We start from the raw sequence: 26825 nt of genomic DNA, 5'->3' as shown, positions 1-26825 counted from the left end.
TCAGGAACAATGTTTTCATACAACAAAAAATTCCCAAAAATGGTTTACAACGCGCGCGCGGAGCTTGAATGAAAAAAGTGCATTTTTCGAGTATTTTTCAGAAATGCGCGTAACAATCATACTAAAGTCATTCAAATTTGGTCGCCTTGGGCTTCAAGTTATAGTTTAATGTCCCCTGAACAAATTCCTGTACAGACATAGTCCATAAAAGCTTGTGTTTGGGCATGGCAGGGCGTTTTAGGGAGAACATTTTGTATTTTTTAGCCAAAAAAAATAAAAAATCACTCCCCAAAACGAGCCAAAAAATTTTGCAGCCAAAACTCATGCATTCAGCTTATAGGAAATCATTTTGCTTTTTTTAACATTCATTTTATGTCCACGCAAAGCCGAGATATTTCCATTTTAGTAAACAAAAAGTGACAAATTTTCAAAATTCTTGGTATATAAGCGTTTTTAGCATAAAACATTGGCTACTATGATTGCAAACGAGAAGGCATATATTTTGGATATATTTATTTTGTTCACTCAAAAACGATATTTTTTAATAACATTTCATGAAAAAACATGAGATTTTCTCACAATGTGACGTAAACGACAAATATTCATAAATCAAAATTAATTTTATTTAAGTTCGTATCACCAAGCTGTGAACGTGATTTTTTTTTTGTATGTACATTCGAATGAAACAAATTTATTTATAAAAAACTTATTTTTTCAAAAAAAGTTACCCATTAGAGCTTTATTTGTTCATATCGAGAAGAGCACAGAGCAGTACTTATAAATATGTCGTTTACGTCACATTGTGAGAAAATCTCATGTTTTTTCATGAAATGTTTTTAACAAATATCGTTTTTGAACGAACAAAATAAATATATCCAAAATATATGCCTTCTCGTTTGCAATCATAGTAGCCAATGTTTTATGTTAAAAACGCTTAAATACCAAGAATTTTGAAAATTTGTCACTTTTTGTTCACTAAAATGCAAATATCTCGGCTTTGCGTGGACATAAATTGAATGTTAAAAAAAGCAAAATGATCTCCGTAAAATTTCCTATAAGCTGAATGCATTAGTATTGGCTGCAAAATTTTTTGGCTCGTTTTGGGGAGTGATTTTTTATTTTTATTTTTGGCTAAAAAATACAAAATGTTCTCCCTAAAACGCCCTGCCATGCTCAAACACAAGCTTTTATGGACCATGTCTGTACAGGAATTTGTTCAGGGAACATTAAACTATAACTTGAAGCCCAAGGCGACCAAATTTGAATGACTTTAGTATGATTGTTACGCGCATTTCTGAAAAATACTCGAAAAATGCACTTTTTTCATTCAAGCTCCGCGCGCGCGTTGTAAACCATTTTTGGGAATTTTTTGTTGTATGAAAACATTGTTCCTGACATCCTAATCTATCATTCTAGGGGTGAGCACCGAAGATTTGACAACTTTTCATTTTTTTGGGACGGCCTAATGGACACTCTAAAAATTTTAATAATAATAAATTTTAAAAATTTTTAGAATTTTTACAAGTTTTAATTTTTTGAATTTTTAGGGCTTTCATAATTTTCATAATTTGTTATAATTTTTGTAATTTTCATAATTTTTAAATTTTAAGAATTTTCATAATTTTCATAATTTTTTTCATAATTTTCATAATTTTCATAATTTTTATAATTTTCATAATTTTCATAATTTTCATAATTTTCATAATTTTCATAATTTTCATTCATAATTTTCGTAATTTTTATAATTTTCATAATTTTCATAATTTTCATAATTTTCATAATTTTCATAATTTTCATAATTTTTTATAATTTTCATTTTTTTTTGTTTTTTTAGAATATTTAAAAAAAAATAGTATTAGTTTAGTATTTAATTTAGTTTTTTTAAGATTTTTTTTTTAATTTTGAAATTCTTTAGGCTTTTTTAAAAAAAATTATAATTTTTGAACTTTATTTTTTTTTTAATCAGAATTTTTAGATTTTCTTTAAATTTTCAGGTGTTCCGGAATTTTTTAAAATTTCTAGCATTTTCAGATTTTTTAGAAGCACTTTTAAATTCAGAATTTCGATATATTTTTTTAGAATTTGAAGAATGTCTATACTTTTCGAAATTTTCTTAGAATTTGCAAAATTTTCAGAATGTTTAGTATTTTAATTATTTTTTAATTTTCATAATTTTCATAATTTTTATAATTTTTCATAATTTTCATAATTTTCAGGTTTCTTAGTTCTTTTTAGATTTTTTAATAATTAATTTTTTTTTAGAATTTTTAAAAAATTTCAGGCTTTTCCAAAATTTTCATAATTTTTGAACTTTAATTTTTTTTATCAGAATTTTCAGAAATTTTTAAGTGTTCCGGAATTTTTAAAATTTCTAGCATTTTCAGATTTTGTAGAAGCACTTTTAAAATCAGAATTTCGATACATATATTAAGAGCGAGTCCACGAGCAAAGCATACCCATCTCGCATCGACCTCACCAATCTGCCTGAAATTTTCAGGGGTTGTTTGTACATATAAAACTAGCATCTGGCCAAAATATAAGCACTCTGGGTCAACGGGAAGTGGGGCAAATCGGGACACAAAGTTTAAAGGTTCACAAACGTCAAAAATCTTAAAAAGGCTATAACTCAGGCAAAATTCAATTTAATTTTAAAATTCAAAATGCATCTGAAAGGGCTTAAAAAATGCAACAAAATGAAGGGTAGAGCATCTCAATTGGTTATTTCTAAAGGGAGTTATTGGCATTTTAGTGAAAAAATAGCATAATTTTCAAACTCAAATAAAAAAGTGTTCCATCCAGATATCAACTCGGTTCGACCTGCAGCTTGTAGGGGACATCTGGGACTACCATCTGAGACTGAGAACGCTTTGGGTAAGGCAGTTTAACATATTATATAGACACTTTTACTTTTAGTGATTTTTTTGGTTGTAAATTTTTGCTCGGGGACCCCTTAGATCCCATTTCTTGGTGATAATTTTATCATATTCGTGTTCCTGAGACAATTTCACAATAGAAACATGTATAAAAATGTTTATTTTCATCCATTTTAACCCTTTAAAAAATGAAAGTTAAAAAAAATTGAGAAGCTGCTTTTTTCTGGTGTCATCTAGTATCCTTGGAAACGAACTTGATTTTCAATAAATGTGAATCGAAGATTTTTTTAACTTTTATTTTTTAAAGGGTTAAAATGGATGAAAATAGACATTTTTATACATGTTTCTATTGTGAAATTGTCTCAGGAACACGAATATGATAAAATTATCACCAAGAAATGGGATCTAAGGGGTCCCCCGAGCAAAAATTTACAATCAAAAAAATCACTAAAAGTAAAAGTGTCTATTTAATATGTTAAACTGCCTTACCCAAAGCGTTCTCAGTCTCAGATGGTAGTCCCAGATGTCCCCTACAAGCTGCAGGTCGAACCGAGTTGATATCTGGATGGAACACTTTTTTATTTGAGTTTGAAAATTATGCTATTTTTTCACTAAAATGCCAATAACTCCCTTTAGAAATAACCAATTGAGATGCTCTACCCTGCATTTTGTTGCATTTTTTAAGCCCTTTTAGATGCATTTTGAATTTTAAAATTAAATTGAATTTTGCCAAAGTTATAGCCTTTTTAAGATTTTTGACGTTTGTGAACCTTTAAACTTTGTGTCCCGATTTGCCCCACTTCCCGTTGACCTAGAGTGCTTATATTTTGGCCAGATGCTAGTTTTATATGTACAAACAACCCCTGAAAATTTCAGGCAGATTGGTGAGGTCCAAACGACGTCCCATACAAAGGGGTATGCCCTGTTCGTGGACTCGCTCTTAAATTTTTAAGTGTTTCGGAATTTTTAAAATTTCTAGCATTTTCAGATTTTGTAGAAGCACTTTTAAAATCAGAATTTCGATTTATATATTTTTTTTAGAATTTGAAGAATGTCTATAATTTTCTGAATTTTCTTAGAATTTGCAGAATTTTTTGAATTTTCAGAAGGTTTAGTATTTTCTGTTTTTTTTTGTAATTTTTATATCTTTCAGAATTTTTAATTTTTTAAATTTTCAATTCTTTAGAATTTTTGGCATTTTAGAATTTTAATTTCGTCGTAAAAATTTCTGAATATTCAAAAAAAAATAGTTATGATGATGGGAAAACAATCCTAAGGAACATACGAAAATTATAGGCTACTCTTGAAAATTTTGATTTTTGTTAATGCTTGCAGGCAAATTTTTAACCATATATTTTGTTCTTTTGCAGACGAGCGCAGTCAACCATTCCTGAACCGGCTGGCACTTCCCAACAAGAAGAAGGTCCCGCTGTACTACGAGCGCATCCCAAAACCCATCGACCTACCGCACATTCAGTCCAACATTGAGCAAGGAACGTACAAACAGCCGAAGGTGTTTGAGGACGATCTGCTCATCATGTTCAGCAATGCGGTCAAGTACTACGGGATTAGCTCACCGGAGGGCGTAGCGTCGGAGAAGTTAAAGGAGCACTACTACATCTGCAAGCAGCGCCAGGTGGAGAAGCTGATCGCGTACGTGGGCGAGCAGAACGAACTGCTGCGAGGGTTCGTACCGAAGACGGAACCGGTGCCGGTGGTGGTTACGAAGAAGCGTGGGAAATTCAAGCAGGAACAGGTTGAGGACATCATTCGTTGCATCTGCGGACTGTTCAAGGACGAAGGGTTGATGATTCAGTGTTCCAAGTGTTTGGTTTGGCAGCACATCGAGTGCACGAAGGCCGATCCGGCCGTGGAGAACTATTTGTGCGAAAAGTGCGAACCGCGGAAGGTGGACTATGAGATTACGCTGAACGAGTTTACGGAGGAAGGCTATCAGTACTACATTTCGTTGATGAGGGGGAATTTGCAAATCCGACAGACGGATACGGTGTACGTGCTGCGGGACATCCCGATGAGTCCGGATCCGAACGATCCGAAGGTGCAACCACGGAAGCATACGTACGAAACGATCGGCAAGGTGGACTACGCCGAGTGTGACATCTTCCGGGTGGAGAGCCTGTGGAAGGACAAGGAAGGACGTCGCTTCGTGTACGGTCATCACTACCTGCGGCCACACGAAACGTACCACGAGCCAACGCGACGATTCTACCCGAACGAGGTGATGCGAGTTCCGCTGTACGAGGTGATTCCGATCGAGCTGGTCATCGATCGCTGCTGGGTACTTGATCCAACTACGTTCTGCAAGGGCAGACCGGTGGACAGCTCGGAACCGCACGTGTACATCTGCGAGCTGCGGGTGGACAAGAGTGCGCGTCTCTTTTCCAAGATTTCGCGCCACACCCACCCGGTTTGCATGAAATCGTACGCATTCCACAAGTTCGAGGAGAAGCTGAAGATTTCCAAGACCTTCGCGGTGAGTGACTCTAGGTGAAGCTTGTAAAGCAAAAGCCTCTTCGACTAGGAAAATCAAAAATTGGAACTCCTAACTAACAATTACCTTCCACTTTTCAGCCTCACGATCTTGGTTCGTTGGCACATCTGCTGGCCGCAAAGGACAACCGCAAAAAGGGTAGCAAAAAGGACGACAGCAATTCAGTCGCTTCGAGCGCATCCAACACCACCCCGAAGAAGATGACACCGGTGATGCAGCTTCTACCTCCTCCACCAAAGGTAAGTGGTCGTGACATAAATTCCATCAATTATGCATACAAACACGCTACATTCGCTACCATTATTGTGTTTTGATCACGCTCACATAACCGCATGGTGTCGATATCTGGTGAAAAGTCCGGGAATGACCAGTGAATTTTCTGGATTTCTCAATGTTAAAATTTATGAATACGTTTACGTTCAGCGTCACCATTATTTTCAAATTTCTGAATGTCACCATTTGATTTTTGATTGAATTCCTTGATCTTCTCAAATGTCTTAAATCTTTTTTAAGTATCTTAAATTTCTCGAATTTTAGTTTTTTTATTTCTTGTATTATTAGATTTTTTAAAATTTCTAGAATTGGATAATTTTGCTGTTTTTTTTATTTCTGAAATTTCTAAACTTTTCTAATTTATAGAATTTATCTATTCCTTGTTTTTTTTTTTATAATGTTTAGATTTTTATTAATTGTTTACAATTTTATATTTTTTTGCTTTTTTTTATTTCTCAAAGTTTTTTTTTTATTTTTTCGACATTTTTAATTTATTAATTTTTTTTTTTATTTTTTTGACGTTTTTTTTATTTTGTTTTGCCTTTATTAAACATTGTTATTTTCCTGATTTTTTTTTAATATTTTTTCATCAATTTCTTTTATTTTTCGAATATTTTGTATTTCCTGAATTTCTGGAAATAATTAAATTCCTTGAATTGTTTTATTTCTTGAAATTCTTAAGTTCCTTAGTTGTTTAGGTTTTTTTAATTCCTGAAGTTTTTAAATTTTCTTGAAATTCCCGAATTTGTAAAATTTCTTGAAATTCTTGAATATCTTGATTTTTCTTGAATTTCTAGAACTTCTTGAATCTCTTATTTTTTTTTAATTTCTTGAATTTCTTGGATATCTTGAATTTCTGAAATTAAAAAAAAAATTCTTGTTTTTTTGATTTCTTAAATTTTCGGAATTCCTTGATTTTTTATTTCTTGTTTTTTTTTTTGTTTCTTTTTTAACTTGCTTGAATTTCTTGTATTTCTCGTTTTCTTATATTTTCTAAATCGAGCACCGGATTCGAGTGGTAGAAATGACAGTTCTCCCATAAAGAATACATTGTATGAAAAAGCAAAATCTGCTCGAATGGAAGTGCTTCATTCTTAAATTTAATAAATCTTCAATTTCTTATAGTTTTTGAATATTTTGTATTTCTTAAATTTCTGGAAATAATTAAATTTCTTCAATTGTTTAAATTTCTTGAAATTCTTAAGTTCCCTAATTGTTTTGGTTTTTTTTATTTTCTCAAATTTTGGAAATTCTTGATTTTTTTAATTTTTTGGAATTGCTAAATTTCTTGAATTTTCTGAATTTCTTGAATTTCCTGAATTTCTTGAATTTCTTGAATATCTTGAATTTCTTGAATTTTTGATATTTCTTGATTTTTTTTTTTATATTTTTGATTTTTTTTATTTTATTTTTTTAATTTTTTGAGTTTCTTGAATTTCTTGAATTGCTAAAATTTCTCGAATTTCTTAAATTTCTAATTTTTCCTAAATTTCTTTTTTTTAATTTCTAGAATTTTTTGAATTTCTTGAATTTTTCGAATGCTTTGAATGTTTATGTTTAAATTTCTTTAATATCTCAGATTTTAAAAAAGGTAAATTTCTTGAATAGAAAATTTCTTAAATGTCATGTTTTTTTATATGTTTAGATTTTTTATAATTTCTTTAATTTTTATTAATTTGAGTTTCTAGAATTTTTTAAGCTTTTAGGATTTTTTGAATACCTTAAACTTTTTTAATTTGTGAAATTTCTAAAATTCAAAGAAATTCAAGAGGAATTTTTAATTCAGTTTAGAAATTTAGTTCTCGAATTTCTTAAATTCTATGAATTCTTCAATTTCTTGAAACTTCAATTTCTTAACCCTTTCAGGCCTGAATTTTCAAAAAAATATTTTTTTAGTCAATGATGGGAAAATGGTTCTTATGACCATACGAAAATTAAAGGCTAGTTTTGGAATTTTTGATATTTGGGTCATATATGACCCATCAGGCTCGAAAGGGTTAAAAGACTTACATTTCTAAAATCTTTTGTGTTTCCTAATTTTCTTGATTTTTTAAATTTCTGGAATTTGTTGAATTTACTGTTTTTTTTCATGAATTTTATAAAATGGCATAAATTTCTTGTATTTCTTAAATTCTTTGAATTTTAAATTTCTTAAATTTATGAAATAACTTAAATTTCTAGAATTTATTGTATTTCTTGAAATTCTGCAGTTACATGAATTTCTTTTTTTTTATTTAATTATCTTGATTTTTTTGAATTTGTTGAAATTGAAATTTGACTATTTTTAAGGGATTTTTTAGCTTTTTTTTTTATTTGTATCAGCTGTTTCTCCTATTTCTTGATGTATTTTCTGAAATAAATATTTTTTTAGGCAAAAAAAGACTTCAATAATAATTAATTCCAGAATAGTTGCAAAATTAACATTAAAGTAACAGGTTCCGAAACAAAATTTATAATAATTTAAATAGATTCGGTAAAAGTCAGGGATTTGCTTTATTGGAATTTGAGTCGACACCATGTTAAAACCGCAAATAAATCGCTCATCTGGCTTAGTACACACATACGCTTAGAATCACCTCAATCCTCAAATCACGTCGCCGTATTGTGATAACAGAATTTCCCCTTTCTTATTCTTTCTCCTTCCGTTTTTTTTTATATGTAAATGTTGTGTACATAAAGACTGATAGCAGCAGTTCCGAAGGAGCGCTCTCACTACCTTTAACCGAGGTAAATTGAATGCTCCCGCCAACAACAAAATGCTAGCAAAATGTGTTAATAAAAAATGATTTAAAAAATCAACTATATATTTATCACAATTTTAAAAATATTTTCTCTCCGTGCACACACAGACCCTTGCGGAGAAGCGCAACCGGCTGGAGGACGTGCTGGGCCGGCTGATGACAAAGCTGAACGCCAACCCGGCCGCCCTGCCGGTGGTGGACATCAGCTACCTCCTGACCGGTCGGGGCGCCCGGCTGCGCAGGACCATTGCGAACGCCACGCCCGTGCCGCTCATTTGAGAGTGGGTTAAAAAGCGCAAAAAACGGCGCAAATGGAAACGTTGCTACGATTGAACGGACGGATTCGACAACGCTGGACGACGAGGACAACTGCAAAGTAGGCCGTTTCATCGAATTTATGTACATAACAACAACAGCACCGCAGGCCTTGTACGGTGTTTATCATTTAAGGTTATGTTTATTCGCTGACATTAAGTTATTGAATTTATTTATTTCACCCATACAGAGTTTTGTTTAGAACAAATAAATATTGTTTTTGTTTATATTTTTGTCCTGTGTTACTTCTTAGCGATACGTTTCTTCTTTTGCTTTTTAAGAGAGTTCTAGTAGTTCGAAGGCTACTAGATTAGGCAATTTTGTTGATTTGATTACATTTATCAGTAACGTTTTCACAGATTTCCGAAAAAAATCAAACCTTAGAATAACTTATAGAACGTTGACAATTCACACTCAAATGTGGACAAGTATTAACATTAACCGCCGAAGTACTGTAGGACATTTGGAATCTGGCTTATGTAGATTGATCTGCAAGCGTCAAACAATGAACACCATACGCATAGAGCTTTCTGTTAGTGGGAGAGCAGCAAAAAGTAAAATAGAAATCCCTCTTTAAAATGCTATCGGGAAAAGGACTGAATCTAAAGATAGTGATCGATAGGACTAGGCAGAAAAATTAATATATATTAGGACGATCGAATACGTACGGAGCGGAGCAGAAGAGAGCAGATTTTTTAATACTTGAAGCTATTTAATACGTTGAAAAAGAAAACTATCCCGCAGCTGATACAAATATATATTATTACAGATAGATACAATCACTTACAAACTCACATACACACACACTCACTCACATTTTGATGCAGAATGAACAGCTGTATATATTGAATAAAATTAAAACAGAATGAAATAATTTTGAAAATCTGGCGTTTTGCTTGTATCCGAAAAGACAATATCATTTGATTCCGAAAAGTCTAGTTATCTGAAACCTCGAATATCCAAAGATTTGAGTAACTATCTGGAGTTCGATTATCCGAAAGTCTTCAAAGAAGATTAAAAAAATTAGGTCACAAAAAAGTTTTTTTTTCTTATTTTAGAGATTGGTTGTAAGAGGTAAAATAATCTTAATTTAAAAGTTCAATCTTTATTTCCAAAATTTTGAAAAAAAAAACAGCAAACCTGTGTTGATAAAAGCCTAAAGGTGATCAAATTGTTTAAAAATACAAAAAAAAAACAATTTTATAAAATGTATCGTGAATAGTTTACAATAGATTGTACATCTTTTGCTATGCAAATTTTAATTTTTAGCAATATTTTATTTGCCCTCTATTTTTTTCAAGACGGAGCTGTGTCCTGTCCCTCGCATGGTCCAGACCAAATCTAGGATATAGCTGTCAGACAAACACTGGCAGACCAGAGCGAAAAAAATAAACAATCTTGGTTTTTGACGTATTTTTAAATCCGATTAAATAAAACGGCGTTTTCGGTGTTCACCTTAACAATCTTGAAATAAGTTATGCGAATTTGTGATTCTTCTTGTTTTTTTATTCCCTTGGATTTTTTTGGGAAATTTTAGAGATTTGTGGGGTAGACAAATACTATTTTAGGGTTATTTTTTTATATGTTTCAGAAACGCCATAAATGCTATAACAAAATAGTCATTAGTTTTAGAAAAATATTTATTACTGCAAAATATTAAAATTAAAAAAAAATGTTTGATCCTTTTTTCAAATTTAAAATTGAACTTTCAATCGGAAAGTATGTTTCTTAATATTTGTTAAGGTGTATCGTTTTTAAGTTATTTCAACCTAAAAGCGATTTGTTGCATAAACAGTTACTTTTTTACCATTAGAATTCTGCACCATATTTAAAAATATGTTTTTTTCGGAAAAATCGGATAATTTTCTATAAGTTTGCTTCAAAATAAAACAGAAAAGAATTGGTTTTCTAAACGCCTAAATGGTTTTCTGAAAGCACCCTAAATTTAAGAAAAAATATTTCAGTTGGACCGATATTCGATGTCAACAAATTAAACACATTAGAGCAATTCCAGCTCAAATCAGGAATTTTTCTGGTACTTTTGTACCCGACCCTCTCCGATTTCAATGAAACTTTTTAGACATGTTATCCTAGGCCTATATAAGTCATTTTTGTGTATTTGGAGCCAGTTGCACTCGATAATAACATTTGAGAAGGGTGTAAGGGTTTTAAATATTTTTGTATTTTGTAAATTAAATATTGCTGTATCTCGAAACCGTTGCATCGTATCAAAAAGTGGTCAAAGACAAACTTGTAGGAAATTTGACGGGCTTTCCGAAAAAAATACACTGAAAGAAAAATACACGCCATTTCTATGAGATTTTTTGATTTTTAAGTTTAAAAGTGAAATTTTAAAGTAATGTCACGATTTTGTTTCGTTCAAAATTTTTGTGGAAATAGCCTTAGATGTATCAAAAAGACTCACGAAAAATGCAGGATGGTATATCTCTCCTAAAAAAAATACAAAAATCATTTACTAAACCTGTTTTTTTGAAAAGTGGTCTAAACGTCAAAATTTTCAAAAACCCATAGTGGGAATCGATTCCCCAGACAATTTTACATAAAAGTCTCCATATTGACCATTGTGCTATGTCCAATCCTTGGGAAGATACAGCGATTTTAAAAATAAAAATGTTGAAAAAATGGGTTTTTTGGTGGTTTTTGGCAATTTCTATATGACAGACTTGTTTTTTCAGTCTCGAAAATATTTTTACCGGAAAGCTCGTCCGATTTCCCATAAGTTTGCCTTTGACAGCTTTTCAATTTGACTCTTTCTAATATTTACGTAAGCTCATTTACTATCCAGGTTTCTACCACACTGAAAAAAATATACTATTTTTAGTTAAGAGCAATGTAATTATGCTTATATCTGTAAGCCCATACATCCAATTCAAATGCTGTCCAAGGCAAACTTATGGGAAATCGGACGAGCTTTCCGGTAAAAATATTTTCGAGACTGAAAAAACAAGTCTGTCATATAGAAATTGCCAAAAACCACCAAAAAACCCATTTTTTCAACATTTTTATTTTTAAAATCGCTGTATCTTCCCAAGGATTGGACATAGGACAATGGTCAATATGGAGACTTTTATGTAAAATTGTCTGGGGAATCGATTCCCACTATGGGTTTTTGAAAATTTTGACGTTTAGACCACTTTTCAAAAAAACAGGTTTAGTAAATGATTTTTGTATTTTTTTAGGAGAGATATACCATCCTGCATTTTTCGTGAGTCTTTTTGATACATCTAAGGCTATTTCCACAAAAATTTTGAACGAAAAAAAATCGTGACATCACCTTAAAATTTCACTTTTAAACTTAAAAATCAAAAAATCTCATAGAAATGGCGTGTATTTTTCTTTCAGTGTATTTTTTTCGGAAAGCCCTCAAATTTCCTACAAGTTTGTCTTTGACCACTTTTTGATACGATGCAACGGTTTCGAGATACAGCAATATTTAATTTACAAAATACAAAAATATTTAAAACCCTTACACCCTTCTCAAATGTTATTATCGAGTGCAACTGGCTCCAAATACACAAAAATGACTTATATAGGCCTAGGATAACATGTCTAAAAAGTTTCATTGAAATCGGAGAGAATCGGGTACAAAAGTACCAGAAAAATTCCTGATTTGAGCTGGAATTGCTCATTAGTGAAATGTTTTTTAAATTTCTAAAACAAGTATTTTTTTCAAGAGGTCAAAATTTAGTTGTTTATGACCTTTAGAAAAGTCAGACTTGATTTTGGGTAGTCCAAATTGCGTTTTTTGACGATTTTCCCAAAAAACTCATCTTAAAAAAATATATTTTTTAGGAAAGGCTGAACCAACTAACACGTATAAATCAAATGAAAACTTTATTTCCTGATATGAAGGTCTCGGGACCAAGGATCTCACAGCTGAAAATATTTTGCTATGATTTTTCAGAATGTTTTACGCAACATATTCAAAAATGGTGAATATCGATTATTAGAAACGATAAAAAACAGAATTCAGTACATGCCTTGACACGAGCCACGTAGCCCAGTGGTAACGCTTCCGCCTCGTAAGCGGTAGATCGGGGTTCAAATCCCGGCTCGGACCAACACAATTGGTGATCTTTTCCCTTCTGGAATCGATTGCTTAGTAAAGGGAAGGTAGTGTATCGTCACAAACTGGACCTTATCATGACACCTTAGGGAGGCGACCTATGGAATGTTAACATTAACCTTAACATGGTTAACATTAAGTTGAGAATGAAACTGCCACTGAATCCGCTTTGTAAATGCCGGCCCCGATACTCTTCAAGGGTGTTCCCCTCAGGAACTGGGAAAGATTTACTTATTGACACAAAGCACCATGCGTCTCCAGCAAAATGTACCCGGAACTCATTTCCATGGAGAAGCATGATTCCACGGACGAAGATGAAAATATCGTCCATGATGATACTTTCAGTTCGATTGACTTACCGAAACTCGATATTTTACGATGGCAATAATTTTCAGCAATAGGCCTAATTTTTTATATTTCTGCTTTACGGCTTTAACACTATGGAATACTTTACTAACAGATGATTCTGCAAAAACATTGTCTTTTCTCTAACTTCTTATAAAATTACTTGACCCACTTATTCTTAATATATCTTAATATTAAGATATTAATATATAATATCTTAAGAAGAAAATGCTTATGCACTGTTTGTTTAAGCTAACGATTCCCTTAAAATGAACGTGATAAACTCATAAGCTTAATCAATCCTCATCCGTGCACAAAATATCACAAGCAAACAAAAAACATTGGCACGTGACTAATGATATGCTATAAAAATGGATATTGCCTTCCCGGTTTTTCTTGAATATGTTTTAAAAAGTTCGTACAGAAACGTTAAATATTAGCTTGATTCTTAAATCCCATTTTTCCTCCTGATAAAATAATGATGAACTTTTGTAAAACGTCATTCTTTATTTCTTGACTTTTTTTTGATAAGGTCCTATAAACAAATGTAAACATTGAGTGTATCCCGCTTACTCCGATGGACTTTGACATAAGGTGTGAAAGGGATACACTCAATGTTTACATTTGTTTATAGGACCTTATCAAAAAAAAGTCAAGATTTCTTCTTAACAAAAACCGATGCATGTGGCGGTAGAGATTTATTTTATCGATGCTTTTTGTTTGGTCACAGGTAAGAAGATGTATATCTGAAAATTTATAAGGTCATAATAATTTCGTCATTGTACTCAGCTTGATGTGCATTTCCAATCAGTAGGTAAAATTCAACTTCCCATAATTCATGTATGATGTTCTGTGCAAAAAAATACGATTTTCTCAGCTTTACTTTTGCCCCTGGATCACTGTGCTTACTAAGCTTGATTACCATTCTACAAATTAACGCCACGATAAATTAATAAACAAACACACGTCGTCGTCGTTGCCATCACCTCCATCGCATAAGAACTTGTGGAGTAGTTTTTCATTGCAACTGGCCTGCGGCAGTGCAGTCAGTGTGATGCTGCTGAAAAGCCACTAATGAATATATAATTACAAGGCAAGACGCCCGCGCCACCACCGCCGCGCAGCAAGCCAGGAAATTAGTGGCGCTCCGCCCCCAACTTTGCCGTCGAGGCATTAGAAGAGGGGGGGTGGGGGTATTCGATGGGCGATACGCTACCGACAATCATGTCGCGGTAGGCGCTGATCGATGTACTTCTCGATTCTTTTTAGTATCAGAAGGATCTTAAAAAAATAGTTAATGCAACAATTTTTAAAATGATTTTTTTCAAATTTGTTTTTTTTTTACTAGCCTTAATAAAATTGTGAAAACACAGGTGATTTCAATTTAAAACGTTGTCATGAAGGAAAAATCTAGAATTCTAGCTGAATTTAATACTAACGCACTATTATAAATGGGTTTCCTTTGTAGATAGAACCTACTGAAAAAGTACGCTAGAATTATGAATTTATTGAACACATTTTAAATTAACTGACGGCACCGTGTGATCCAAAAGCACCACCGCAACAAATCCTTGAGGTCGTCTAGATGTACGTTCACTACCGATAACCTCAAATCAGTGCAAATAAAATGTGCGCCCGGTGAGAGGGGATTCCTGAGTTATTGGATAATGCACTTTAAGCCGTCGCAATTTTGCCACCTCCGAGATCGATTAAATTGACTCCGAAATCGGCGCCGCCCCTTTTCGGTTTCGGAGGGCTCGGGGAGGGTGGCAAATTGCATGCATTCCGCATTTGCATAAAAGTGGGTTGGTTGGACTTGCAAGCAGTTCGAGCGCGTACGTTAATGTGCGCGCATTTTATTTCTGGCTAGAGGCTAAAGATCACACAAAACGGCGCAAAGTCATGTTTGTTCTATCGGAAAAAGATAAATATCTAATAAAAATGTGAAAACAAAAATTTCAGCTTAATAATTCAAACGGAATGTTTCGAATAGCACATAGAAAACCACATAATAAATTAAACCTATCTGCTTGTCTGTGAACGAAGCAATAAAAGATCGTGTTTAATCGGTCTGGCACAGATTGAACTTGACCTTTTCGATGAAATCAGAATAAAAATTTAACAAATAATGACACAGGCCAGTGTGGAAGAATTTGAATAAAGATATAAATTGGTTGAACGTGTTGAGCAATCAGCATGTATCAGTTTTGCGGAATGATTAGGCCGATGCAAATATTTAAAAAAGTTTTTGTCCCTCGGCCCTGGCCGAGGTCAAGGGGGGGCAAAAAAATAAAAAAATATAAAAATTTAAATAACAAGCCATAGTCTTCACATTTAAATGAAAATATTGTTTTAAAATGCATTTTACACTAGTTCAGTTGTTTTGCAATCATTAGTTTTCAAAAAATCTAAGATCTGACAAAAACAAAAATTGTATCGAAAAAAAAGATTTTGCATCGAAAATTTCCAAAAATCTTAAGATTTTTTAATAAACCCAAACATGCTAAAAATGATTTTAAACGCAGGAGAATGTATTTTATTTTGATTTCAGCTGGTTGCACTTGAATTTTCATTGAAATTTTGAAGTTTATTGTAAAAATATTTTTTTTGCCCCCTGATTTTTCGGCCCAATTTTGAAGGGGGGGGGGGGGGGGTGACAAAAACTTTTAAAAATATTTGTACCAGCCTTATATAAAAATGATTTATTGAAATTGTTGATCGATTGTTTAAAACGATAGTTTCAATTATCACCATTCACCATACTTCTCCATAGGGGCCCAATAAACTTATGTTTATAATTATAATAACTGTAAACAATATTTCACAAAAGTTACAGTTCTAAATATCTAGTTTTTGATTAAAAATATTAACTTTAAAAATAGTAACTACTTTAATCTTACAAGGGGTTGTCACTCTATTGGAACCCTGTTTTGACAGTACGATTGGAACCCAGAGAGTAACATTTCGCCTCTTCATATAGGCCCAGGGGTGCCCAACCTTTTGGCCGTGCGGGCCAGATCTGATTTTTCTGATGCCTTGGCGGGCGGGAACTAATATTTGATAAAAGAAAACACATTTTATTTCCTTTTTTTATGTTTGGGTTCTTTCAAAGTTAATAAATAAAAGAACTAGTGTTGCAAATAAGATTCAAATATCTTGATTTGAAGAATGAAAAACAAAGATAACTTTCAAAAACGTGTTTATTTGACTTATTTTAATTTATGTTTGTTTTCAATTGTATAGTTATTGGTTTTGGCGATTGCAATTAAATACCTTGATATATTTTTTATAAAAAAAACATTCAATGGTCGTTGCATTTATTTTAAGTTTAATTTCCTCAACACTACAATATAAAAAAAATCATATTGAAATTTATTCAAAAGGAATTTGGATTCGAATATCCTATAGAAACAAAAGTTTTGCGTTGTTGTCCACCTTTATTCAAATATTTTAAAAATTATTTTAAAATGATTTTAAATACACACAAAGTTTATAAAGTTTAAAAAATATAAACTAAATCATTTTCAATTTCAATTCGTTATTCATCAAAATTCAAAGTTTATGAAAAAATAATTTTTGCTCCCTAATTTCTTGACTCATTTTGAGACAATTTTTAATATTTTTAAAATATTTGCATCGATCTATTTTCAGTATGAATAATTTACATTTTTAAGCTTTTTTTCCAAAAAAAAACTTTAACACTGAAAATTTGTTCTGAAAAAATACATGAGATTTGCCTTTCGCAATTATTCAAAAAAAATAGAAAAAAGAAATCTTGAGTTTTTTTTGATTAGGTCCTATAAACATACAGTATGTAAAAAAAGTATTTACACCCCTTGGGCACTATGCACATTTTGTGATGAAACATGTAAAAAATTTAAAGTTTGACAGGAACCTAGTACTACGTTTTGTTCAGAAACTCATGCCAAACATTTTGCTACAAAAAGCTCATGAAAAGATGATTTCTATAAAAGTTATATAACAAATACTATTACGAAAATAAAAAAGGTGCAAAAAAAGTATGTACACCTTTCGAAAAATTAACATAAATAATGTAATTTGTTGACAAATCACCATAAATCCAGTCTCCCAACTCCAAATAGGCATCCTTGACTAATTAAAAAAAGAATTTGGATTGAATATAAAGTTTACTAACTACTTAGTATAAAAGTTTATATAACTCTGGAAATTCTATATAAAACTTATCTAAACTTAATTTTGCAAACTTTTAATTCAACTAAATGTCAATATATTACCATATAATTGCTAAATAAACATTTTGGAGTGGGTATAACACCGTTTTGGGGGTATTTGTATCGATAGAATAGATTTTTCGTTGGAATTCCGTACCAACTCGGAATTACGTCGTAGGAAAATCCGCCGGCATCCGAACCGGTCCACGATTCACAAGTCCACCTATGTGGAATCGGAAAGGGCATAAAATTTCCGATCTTTTGATACCTATACATCTAGGTTTTCTTTAAAACCTACGTTTTTAAATACCTGGGCAAAAAGTAAGTTTGATCCACGAGAACAAAAATTACGAAATTCCATACATTTTTGGCAGGTTGCTCAAACGAAACCATAACAACGTTTTTGCTTAGGTATTTAAAAACGTGGGTTTTATAGAAAACCTGGATGTATGGGTATCAAAAGATCGGAAATTTTATGCCCTTTCTGATGCCACATAGGTTGACTTGTGAATTGTGGACCGGTTCGGATGCAGGCGGATTTTCCTACGACGTAATTCCGGGTTGGTACGGAATTCCAACGAAAAATCTATTCTATCGATACAAATACCCCCAAAACGGTGTTATACCCACTCCAAAATGTTTTTTTAGCAATTATATGGTAATATATTGACATTTAGTTGAATTAAAAGTTTGCAAAATTAAGTTTAGATAAGTTTTATATAGAATTTCCAGAGTTATATAAACTTTTATACTAAGTAGTTAGTAAACTTTATATTCAATCCAAATTCTTTTTTTAATCAGTCAAGGATGCCTATTTGGAGTTGGGAGACTGGATTTATGGTGATTTGTCAACAAATAACATTATTTATGTTAATTTTTCGAAAGGTGTACAAACTTTTTTTGCACCTTTTTTATTTTCGTAATAGTATTTGTTATATAACTTTTATAGAAATCATCTTTTCATGAGCTTTTTGTAGCAAAATGTTTGGCATGAGTTTCTGAACAAAACGTAGTACTAGGTTCCTGTCAAACTTTAAATTTTTTACATGTTTCATCACAAAATGTGCATAGTGCCCAAGGGGTGTAAATACTTTTTTTACATACTGTATGAAAGACAATAGTTTATTGGTCCTTTTAAAAAAAACTCTAATAAACTTCAATTTGAAGTAAACACAGTTAAAACTGAAATAAATTTAAATTTAGTGTCTTTTTGTACAGTTTTAGACAACAATCCAAGTTTTTTCATAAATTTCACAATTTAACGAAAAGGATAATTTTGTTTTTTTGCACAATTTTTCAGTTTAAAAATATCAATATAGAAATTATAAGAATTAAATTCAAACATGAAGAATGTTGTTATAATATGTCAAAATTTGAATTGAATTTATTGATTAAATATATCATGAAGAACCTTAAGGGCTGGTCATAGAACTATTTTGAAAAGCCGTTGCGGGCCAGATGAATGGCTTCACGGGCCGGATCCGGCCCGCGGGCCGGAAGTTGGGCAGGCCTGATATAGGCTCTCTACTTCTCCATTGAGCTGAAGTGAAATAAACAAATTCATGGGGGCGCATGATGAGTTTACATAAATACGTGTCACCCTTTTTTAAAAAATAGCAAAATGAGAAAAATAAAAGAAATCCATACATTTTCTTAACTTCACATTTTATTTATATTTTAATAAATATTTTTAATAAAATCGCAATATGCTAAGAATTTTCGAAACCTTGTCTTTTTACAATTCACAATCTTTTTCTGTAGACTTATTATGCGGGTGAATTTTATTGGCAATTTCAACAAATCCTTTCAAAAATATATTTAAATAACTCACAAAAATACACAATAAAACCAATTTCTTCAAAAATTCATTTCAAATATCAATCTTCAAACTTACATGTCAAAGTTAAGAATTTGGTGGAAATTTAGACTTCTTTTACAAAAGTTTTGTTGTGTAAACATTTTTTGCTATTATCTTATTCATATATTTTTCATGTAATCAACAAGTAACAATTATGTTCACCCGTCACTTATGGTACACGGCTAGAAATCCTGTAAGCAAATCCGGTAACTCTATGTCGTCGAATTTGACAACATTGAAATGCTTCCAAAATCGTCAACTTTATTTAGATTTAGATTTGTCGTTCAAAATCGAAAAAAATGCTGACGATTTTGGAAACATTTCAATGCACAGTGGTCTAGATCGCAAAATTAAGTGGAAAATGGATTTTCCGTAAAATGATGAAGATTTGGAGCTTTGGTGTATTCAGAAGAGTTGTTGCATATGGAAAGGGGCAACTTTTGTTTTGGTTGAAAATTAGGGTGGTTCGCGATTAGGGTGATTTTGGAAATCTAACTTTACAGGAATATTTTTGGGTTTTTTTTGTCTTGTAAAAAGTTGTTGGGCTTGCCAATCCAAGCAACTTTGTCCAAGACACCAACATTTTATCTCGTAATCTACGCCTTCTACAACCAAATTTATAGAAAGCATCTGAGCAAACCTTCAAAAATCTGTTTTTTTAACGTGGCAATTCAGGGTTTAGTTTTAGAGAAATGTGGTATTCGGGGCACTTTTAGAGCTCTAAAAAACAAACATTTTCATTATCTGACAAGTCAATTTGGAGTTAAGGGTCAAAAGTTACAGCGATTTGAAGGTAAAAAAGATGCAAATTAAAAACTTAAATATTTCGAAAGGCGCAAGCCAAATTTTAAGCGTCAGGTTGCATTTGAAAGAAGAGATCCAGCACTACAAACGCTAAAAAAATCTCAGGGGTGTTTTTCTTTAAACTCGAGATATCTTCATTTGAAAAAGTCTAATTTTCAAGGGAAAACCTTATGGGACCACCCTAACGAATTTCGAAAATTGTCCAAGTATATGTTTTTGCATGTAATTTTGCCCGCTGAATCTGAATCTGCCCTCAGAATTGACCCAAAGTGTCGAAAATCGATTTTTGGTCATATTTTGGGTTTAAATATTTTTTTTTTTTGATTGCAAATTAACAGAACTAGTTTATTTTCAATTCAATTCAATTAGTGTTTATAAGTAAATAAGCAATTTACAATTTCGTGTTTCTTATAACCTAATAGAGTTTTGGAGTTCCTTTCAACTATGGTTTACACTATAATTCATTTAGATGTAATTGGATATTCTAACAATAGTTTTGGCAAGAGAAGGAAAAATTAAAAAAAAAAACCTTCGACATTTGCTAAGGTAAGGATAGAAATAGAAAAGCTTAAAACTAAATCAGAGTTTGTTTTGTCTGTTGACGTCGAAAAACTTCGCTGCACAAGACAGCTTATCCGTTGTAGATGTACTTCATAATCAGCACTCTAAGAGCTTGGAATTGATCTGCCTTGTTCCAGCAGGCACGAAAACGCGTAAGCATCTCTCCAGCTAGAGCGAAAAACTCGTGAAACAGAACTAGTTTAAACCAGTTTAAATGCATTTTAAAACACTTTTTTCAGTCAATTGTTAAAAATATGGTGGTTATTCCATTTTTTATATTTTTATTTATTTGTTTGCTCCTCCCCCTCGACCCCGCCGAGCTTTGAAAAATATTTGCAGTGGCCTAAAACTTTTTAATTTTATATATTTTTTATATTTTTCTAGGGTACTAAAAAAGACGTCTTCTGATCCATAGTGCGTAATTAAGCAAAATCTGATTTGAACAAACAACAGATTTGATTTTTAGAAAAATCGTGTTTTTTTTTAAATATCCAAAAATTGATCAACAACATTTTAACATAATTGTATTTGCAATCGAAATTTCTTAAGTTATCTGGGTTTAAAAAATGATACTTCATGGAAAAGCTCATTTGAATAAAATATGTTTGAAAAGCTGAGAAAATTTCCTATTACTTTCTCTCTTGGACAAATAAGTTTCTTAGTCAAGTTGCAAATTGCTTTCAACTGACAATATCTCGGAAACTATTGGTTATGTTAAAAATTGCAACCTCTGCGAAATTTCTGATCTTTTCAATAAAAATAATTTCAAAAATTTCAATGACTCGAACATGAACACGAACACAGCACAAAGAGAACACCACAAAAATCCATCTTCCCATCACCTGATACATATTTAAAAATTCAAATGAATGCAGAAACATGACTGTCAAATTGTTTTCTCTGCTACTAGTAGAATATCTTGTTTTGTTATTTAATTCCATCTAGATAAATTGTTTTACGTAGCCCCTTACTTGAAAACGTGTCCTCGTCATGCTCTGTAATTTCCTGTCTTTGCGATTCCTTAGAATACATCATCAATTGCATCACAACCTGAAACCACAAAACGAATATATACGCAGCTGTTATCCCTGCTCAGTAGTGGCGATGACTGTTGGCCTCCGATGGCAATCAAATCAACGAATCTTTACGGTGGAACGGTGACTAAAGGCACCATCATCCATGCCGTAACAGTTCCTGGAAGCGATGCATGAGTTACAGCGAGAGGTCACCTCTCGCCACGCCACTCAATGAGGGAGGGGTCCAGAACTGGTCCTGAATCCCATTAGACAAACACAGTCATCGATGCCGTCATATTAAGATGTTTGTCAAGATTGTTTATTTTGTGGTTTGGATTTTCCTTGAAAAAATAGTCTGTTTTTTTTCAAGAAATTAAAAAAAAACAAGATTTATACGATATTATATCTAAACTCAAATTTTCAAAGTGACCACCTGTTTAGCATCGCCTTGAAATCCATAGCGAATACCAAAGGTGATGACCGCGCAGGCGCAATCGACGCCGTCACCACCACCGCCTTCTAGATGTGCAGTTAAGGGCAATGGAGAAGCATGGTACCTCTCAGCACAGACCTGCTAGTGCTGCTGGTTAATTGAACAAGTTTCGCGAGCTTAATTGAACATCCTCGCCCACACTGATGGCGAGTTCGCATAAATAATAAACGCCATTTATGCAAACTCTCGGCATGTTCTTCGATTATGGCAGTATCATTAATCCAAATCCCTTCAGGCGGTACTTGTGCACTTGCGGATAAGAGGATGCTCATTTCGGAACAGGTGGATTACTATCGATACTCTCCATGATATTTACAGTCAAATTAGTATGTAGTAAAATATAATTGACAGTATCTTAATACCCAGGAACGGCTTAGCGAAGCAGCAGTCATTTGACTTTCAATTTGAATAAGTAATTCCGCAGCACGAGGTTAGCAATACTGGAACATATTATGAATCATCGTGGAATACGAAATGCAAGAAACGATTTTTTCAGAGAATTAATCTTTATTCAAGTGGAAGTTGTGACAGTGAAATGTCAAAGAATTTGTCATCGAGTGATATTGAAATTACTAATTTTAATCACTCTTATATGTAGATATTAAATAGTTTACAGCAGGGCTGCCCAACCTACGCGTAATTTGATAAATCTGAAACTAATTCTGAAAATTCGGATCTTCCAGTGGCCTGTACTCTGGCCACCGGTCCGTGCAGTGCGATTTTTCATCGGATTATTGTTTCTGGTGCAAAAACGAAGCTTTTGATGTATAACAATCGATGGTTTGTGCGAAACCATGTTGCGGTAATTTTTTGGGACTTTTTTCCCACTGTACTACGGCCCGTGGGCCGGATCCGATCCGTGAAGTCATTTTCCGGCCCGTGACGGCTCCTAAATTGTTCAATGACTGTCCTTTCAGAACCTTATGACTTTGAATATGTTTATTTAATATAAATGACACTTGATATGTTCATTTACGAGGCAGCTCGGTTTGTTCTAGAGATCGCATCGAGGTGCTCCGATTTGGATGAAACTTTCAGGGTTTGTTTGTCTATACATGAGATGAACTCATGCCAAATATGAGCCCTCTACGACAAAGGGAAGTGGGGTAAAACGGGTATTGAAATTTGAGGTCCAAAAAACATAAAAAAAAATCTTAAAATTGCTCGCATTTCCGTAAAACTTCATCAATTCCAACTCTCTTAGATGCATTCAAAGGTTTTTTAAAGCACTTCAAAATGTGCCATAGACATCCAGGATTGGTTTGACTTTTTCTCATAGCTTTTGCAAATTACTGTTAAAAATGGATTTTTTTTAAAACCTTATTTTTTTTGCAACAACCTCCAACACCCATACTCCTATAGGTCAAAAGTTAGGGAATTTCATGGACTAAAAGCCTATGGTATTAACTTTTTGGCTAATCGCAGTTTTTCTCAGAGTTTTTCGATTTTTCTATAACTAACTCTTTACAACGTTTTATAACGTTAGTTTTTGCACTGTAGGCTTCCATAGCGCCACTTTTTGGTCTCAATTTTAACATATTCGGAATCCGGAAATATTTCACGTTAGTTAGAAGTATTGGAGTTGTAAATTTGGATGATAAAATACCATTTAGAATGATTGAAAATATTTTTTAACAATTTGTTGGATTTGGGATAAAACAGGTTTTCGCCTACTTGATACAGCATTTGACGTATTGATCACAGGGTAAATAAGATCTACTTCTTTTTTTTCAAAAATGTTTTATTTAATATTTTTTTAAATCAAATTTACATCAACAATACTTCTAACTAACGTGACATTGTCCGAGGATTCCGAATATGACAAAATTGAGACCAAAAAGTGCCGCTATGGCTAACGTTGTAAAATGTTTGTTCTAGAAAAATCAAAAAACTATGAGAAAAACTGCGATTGGCCAAAAAGTTAACACCGTAGGCTTATAGTTCATGTTATTACCTAACTTTTGACCTAAAGGAGTATGGATGTTGGAGGCTGTTGCAAAAAGATATTAAGGTTTAAAAAAAAACCATTTTTAACAGTAATTTGCAAAAGCTATGAGAAAAAGTCAAACCAATCCTGGATGTCTATGGCATATTTTGAAGGTCTTCAAAAGACCTTTCGAATACATCTCAGAGAGTTAGAATTGTTGAAGTTTTACGGAAATGCGTGCAATTTTAAGATTTTTTATATTTTTTGGACCTCAAACTTCAATGCCCGTTTTACCCCACTTCCCTTTGTCGCAGAGGGCTCATATTTGTCGTGAGTTCTTCTCATGTATAGATAAACAAAGGCTGAAAGTTTCAACCAAATCGGAGCACCTCGATACGACCTGTTTCACATTGGTGAAAAATTCGCTCTTAATATAAAGAAACTTATAAACAATGTTGTTGATTTTCCTTGAAATGCAATTTTCATGTTTTTAATAATATTTTCTAAAGGTTTCCATGTTATTCCTTTCCAATTGATGTCATTCAAAAAAAATAAAGTCCCGGAAAAAAATCGAACTGTCAAAAAGTTTAAAATTCCAAGCTAAATTTTAAAATCAGTACCATAAAATTAATTTTGAACATGAAAATAAACATAATAACAGTTACGCCGCCGTAAAAAAAAAACAAATGTTTTAGAACATTTGAACATTTTTTCCCTGAAGTTTCACTACTTTTTATTTAACCTTAAAAAAATAATTTAACACTAAATGTACAAATTAATCGTTTTTGCAGCTTATGAAAATACATACTATTTTTTTGCTTCTTGACTTTTTGGATAAGTGCAGTGAGGAGAAAGTGCATACAAATGCTTTGAAGTTCATTGTAACTTAAATGTGAAGTTATCATGAGAACGAATTTTCACATTTTAATGACACTTAGAAATTAAAATTCTTGATTGAAACTTGGGTTTTAATTTATAATTTAATTTTGTTTCTTCAATGAAGATATTATTGTTTCAAATGTATTTAAAATATGTTTGCAGTGTCAATATTATTTTTTTATAATTTGCTTTGAATGAAAAACTGACATCTAAAAAGAAAATTACATGTTAAAAAAATCTAACGAAACCAGAAATGTTTGGCTGTAAACCATCTTAACAAAACAAAATATATAATATGTTATTATATGCTCTGCATTTAGGTAGCTTCCATAATTTTAAATTGATATTTAAAAAGATAAAAATAAAATTGATATTTTTCAAACTCATAATTTTCAAATTTTAAAGTGGTATTTTCGAAAAAAAAAGTTTATTGAAGATTTTAGGCATCCGCCTTGTTCAGTATTCTTTTAAACTTGTCAAGAATATATAAAATTGAGAAGGTTCCATTCTAAACACTAAACAAATTTTGCGTAATTACTTCTTTCAACATGCGTTTCGTTAGTCATTTCATTTGATTTTCGTTACAAAAAATTATAATAAAAAAAAATCTGGCCCACCAATGTTTTAGAAAAATATAATTTAAAGTTGGGCACCCTTGGGTTTTTCGTTTACCCCTTGATTACAAGCTCGACTGTCAACATTTTTAGATGATTCCAAGAAAAAAGACAAAAGTAATTCAATCATAATCTCAAAATAATTTGAAAGGAGAGTTGATAAGTTTTTAGTTTTCATCATTTAAAAAACCTTGAAATTAAATTTGCATTGGGATTATTTTTCTTAACAATAATTCTTCATTTTATTAAAATCTGTTCTTCTTGATTTTTTAATCGCTAATCATCGATTCACAACACTTTTTGCTAAATTTGAGAATTTAAAAAAATTATTTCATCTGTTTAAAAGGAGCGTTTAATATTAAAATATATGCAATAATTTTGTGACATCTCTGTCACCCTTTTCACAATGCTTAGCCCGCGACCAAACGCACTTTGAAAATATTCGAAAGGTAAACGGATTTATGGTAATTCACACCACACCGAGTGTTCAGTTCATTCGCCACAAGATATTCATAAATATTCAACACGTTGAAAGGCACGCCAGCAAGAAAAAACACAGGCCTTATGGTGTCAATGACAACATTTATCATAAATGCTGTAAAATAATCAAAAATTTCAACGTACTCGTACATAGTGCGCACTTTTTGACTTGTACGAGCAGCTCGGCGATGCTGATGATGGCCACCACAAGTTTAATTGATTCCCGGCGTAAACGGTTTGTTTGGATTGTGGGTACACAACAACCAGCTATGAGCCGAACTAGACACTGTTTGGCAAAGACCTTTCGGTTGAACTCCGCGTTCATCCAGTTGTAGGGGTCCTCACGACTGTGAGATTTATACAGCTTGATGTTTATCTCCAAACTTGGCACCCTGACTGGGTATTGTTTAGCGCTGTTTACCCTCTCATCGAAATCATGCTTCATAACTCAGTACTAAGGCCAAACCGCGACCAGCGTAAGTACAAGCCTAAACAATTCAATCAATGCGTCGATTTAGTCACGAAGCTCCACCCTCGCAGCCCACCGGGCTCTGAGGAATTCTGGGAACACGATTCGTCATCCTTCAACACAGGAACCAATCCCTTTTCCCTCTGTGTCGATTGTTATCCTTAACAGTTGCAGCGGAGAGTCATTCGCCAGTAACCCTGATCTTAGAACAGTGATCACCAGAAGTACCTAGTAGTAGTAGTAGGCCATGAGCGGCAGTAGGGGCGTCCGTCGTGCCAACAGTAGTAACAAGCCTCGTGGTGATTTACTCAGGGAGCAAGTTGTCGTGAGATCGCCGAGTAGGCTATGGGAGCTGACGGGAAAGGGGATACCACTTTGGGTAAAT

At 32.6% G+C, this 26825-nt stretch overlaps 1 protein-coding gene across 3 annotated transcripts in view; it reads left to right on the top strand.

The window, feature by feature from the left end:
- Positions 1-26825, top strand: part of LOC120432338 (histone-lysine N-methyltransferase ash1) — a 348037-nt gene that overhangs the window by 15752 nt on the left and 305460 nt on the right. The window contains exons 5-8 of one of the 3 annotated variants that reach the window (XM_039597526.2): positions 4244-5367; positions 5466-5624; positions 8338-8385; positions 8508-9597. In XM_039597526.2, coding sequence (XP_039453460.1) covers positions 4244-5367; positions 5466-5624; positions 8338-8385; positions 8508-8678 — 1502 coding nt within the window. In that variant the 3' untranslated portion in view covers positions 8679-9597. Of the gene's footprint in view, positions 1-4243; positions 5368-5465; positions 5625-8337; positions 8386-8507; positions 9598-26825 lie in introns of those variants that run through there. The other 2 variants (XM_052709242.1, XM_039597527.2) reach the window with 2 other exon arrangements.

This window comes from Culex pipiens, chromosome 3 (genome assembly GCF_016801865.2).
Source record: "Culex pipiens pallens isolate TS chromosome 3, TS_CPP_V2, whole genome shotgun sequence".
Taxonomy (NCBI): Eukaryota; Metazoa; Arthropoda; class Insecta; order Diptera; family Culicidae; genus Culex; species Culex pipiens.
The sequence above is the reverse complement of the archived record's forward strand: the minus strand, read 5'-3'. Positions and strand labels throughout refer to the sequence as shown.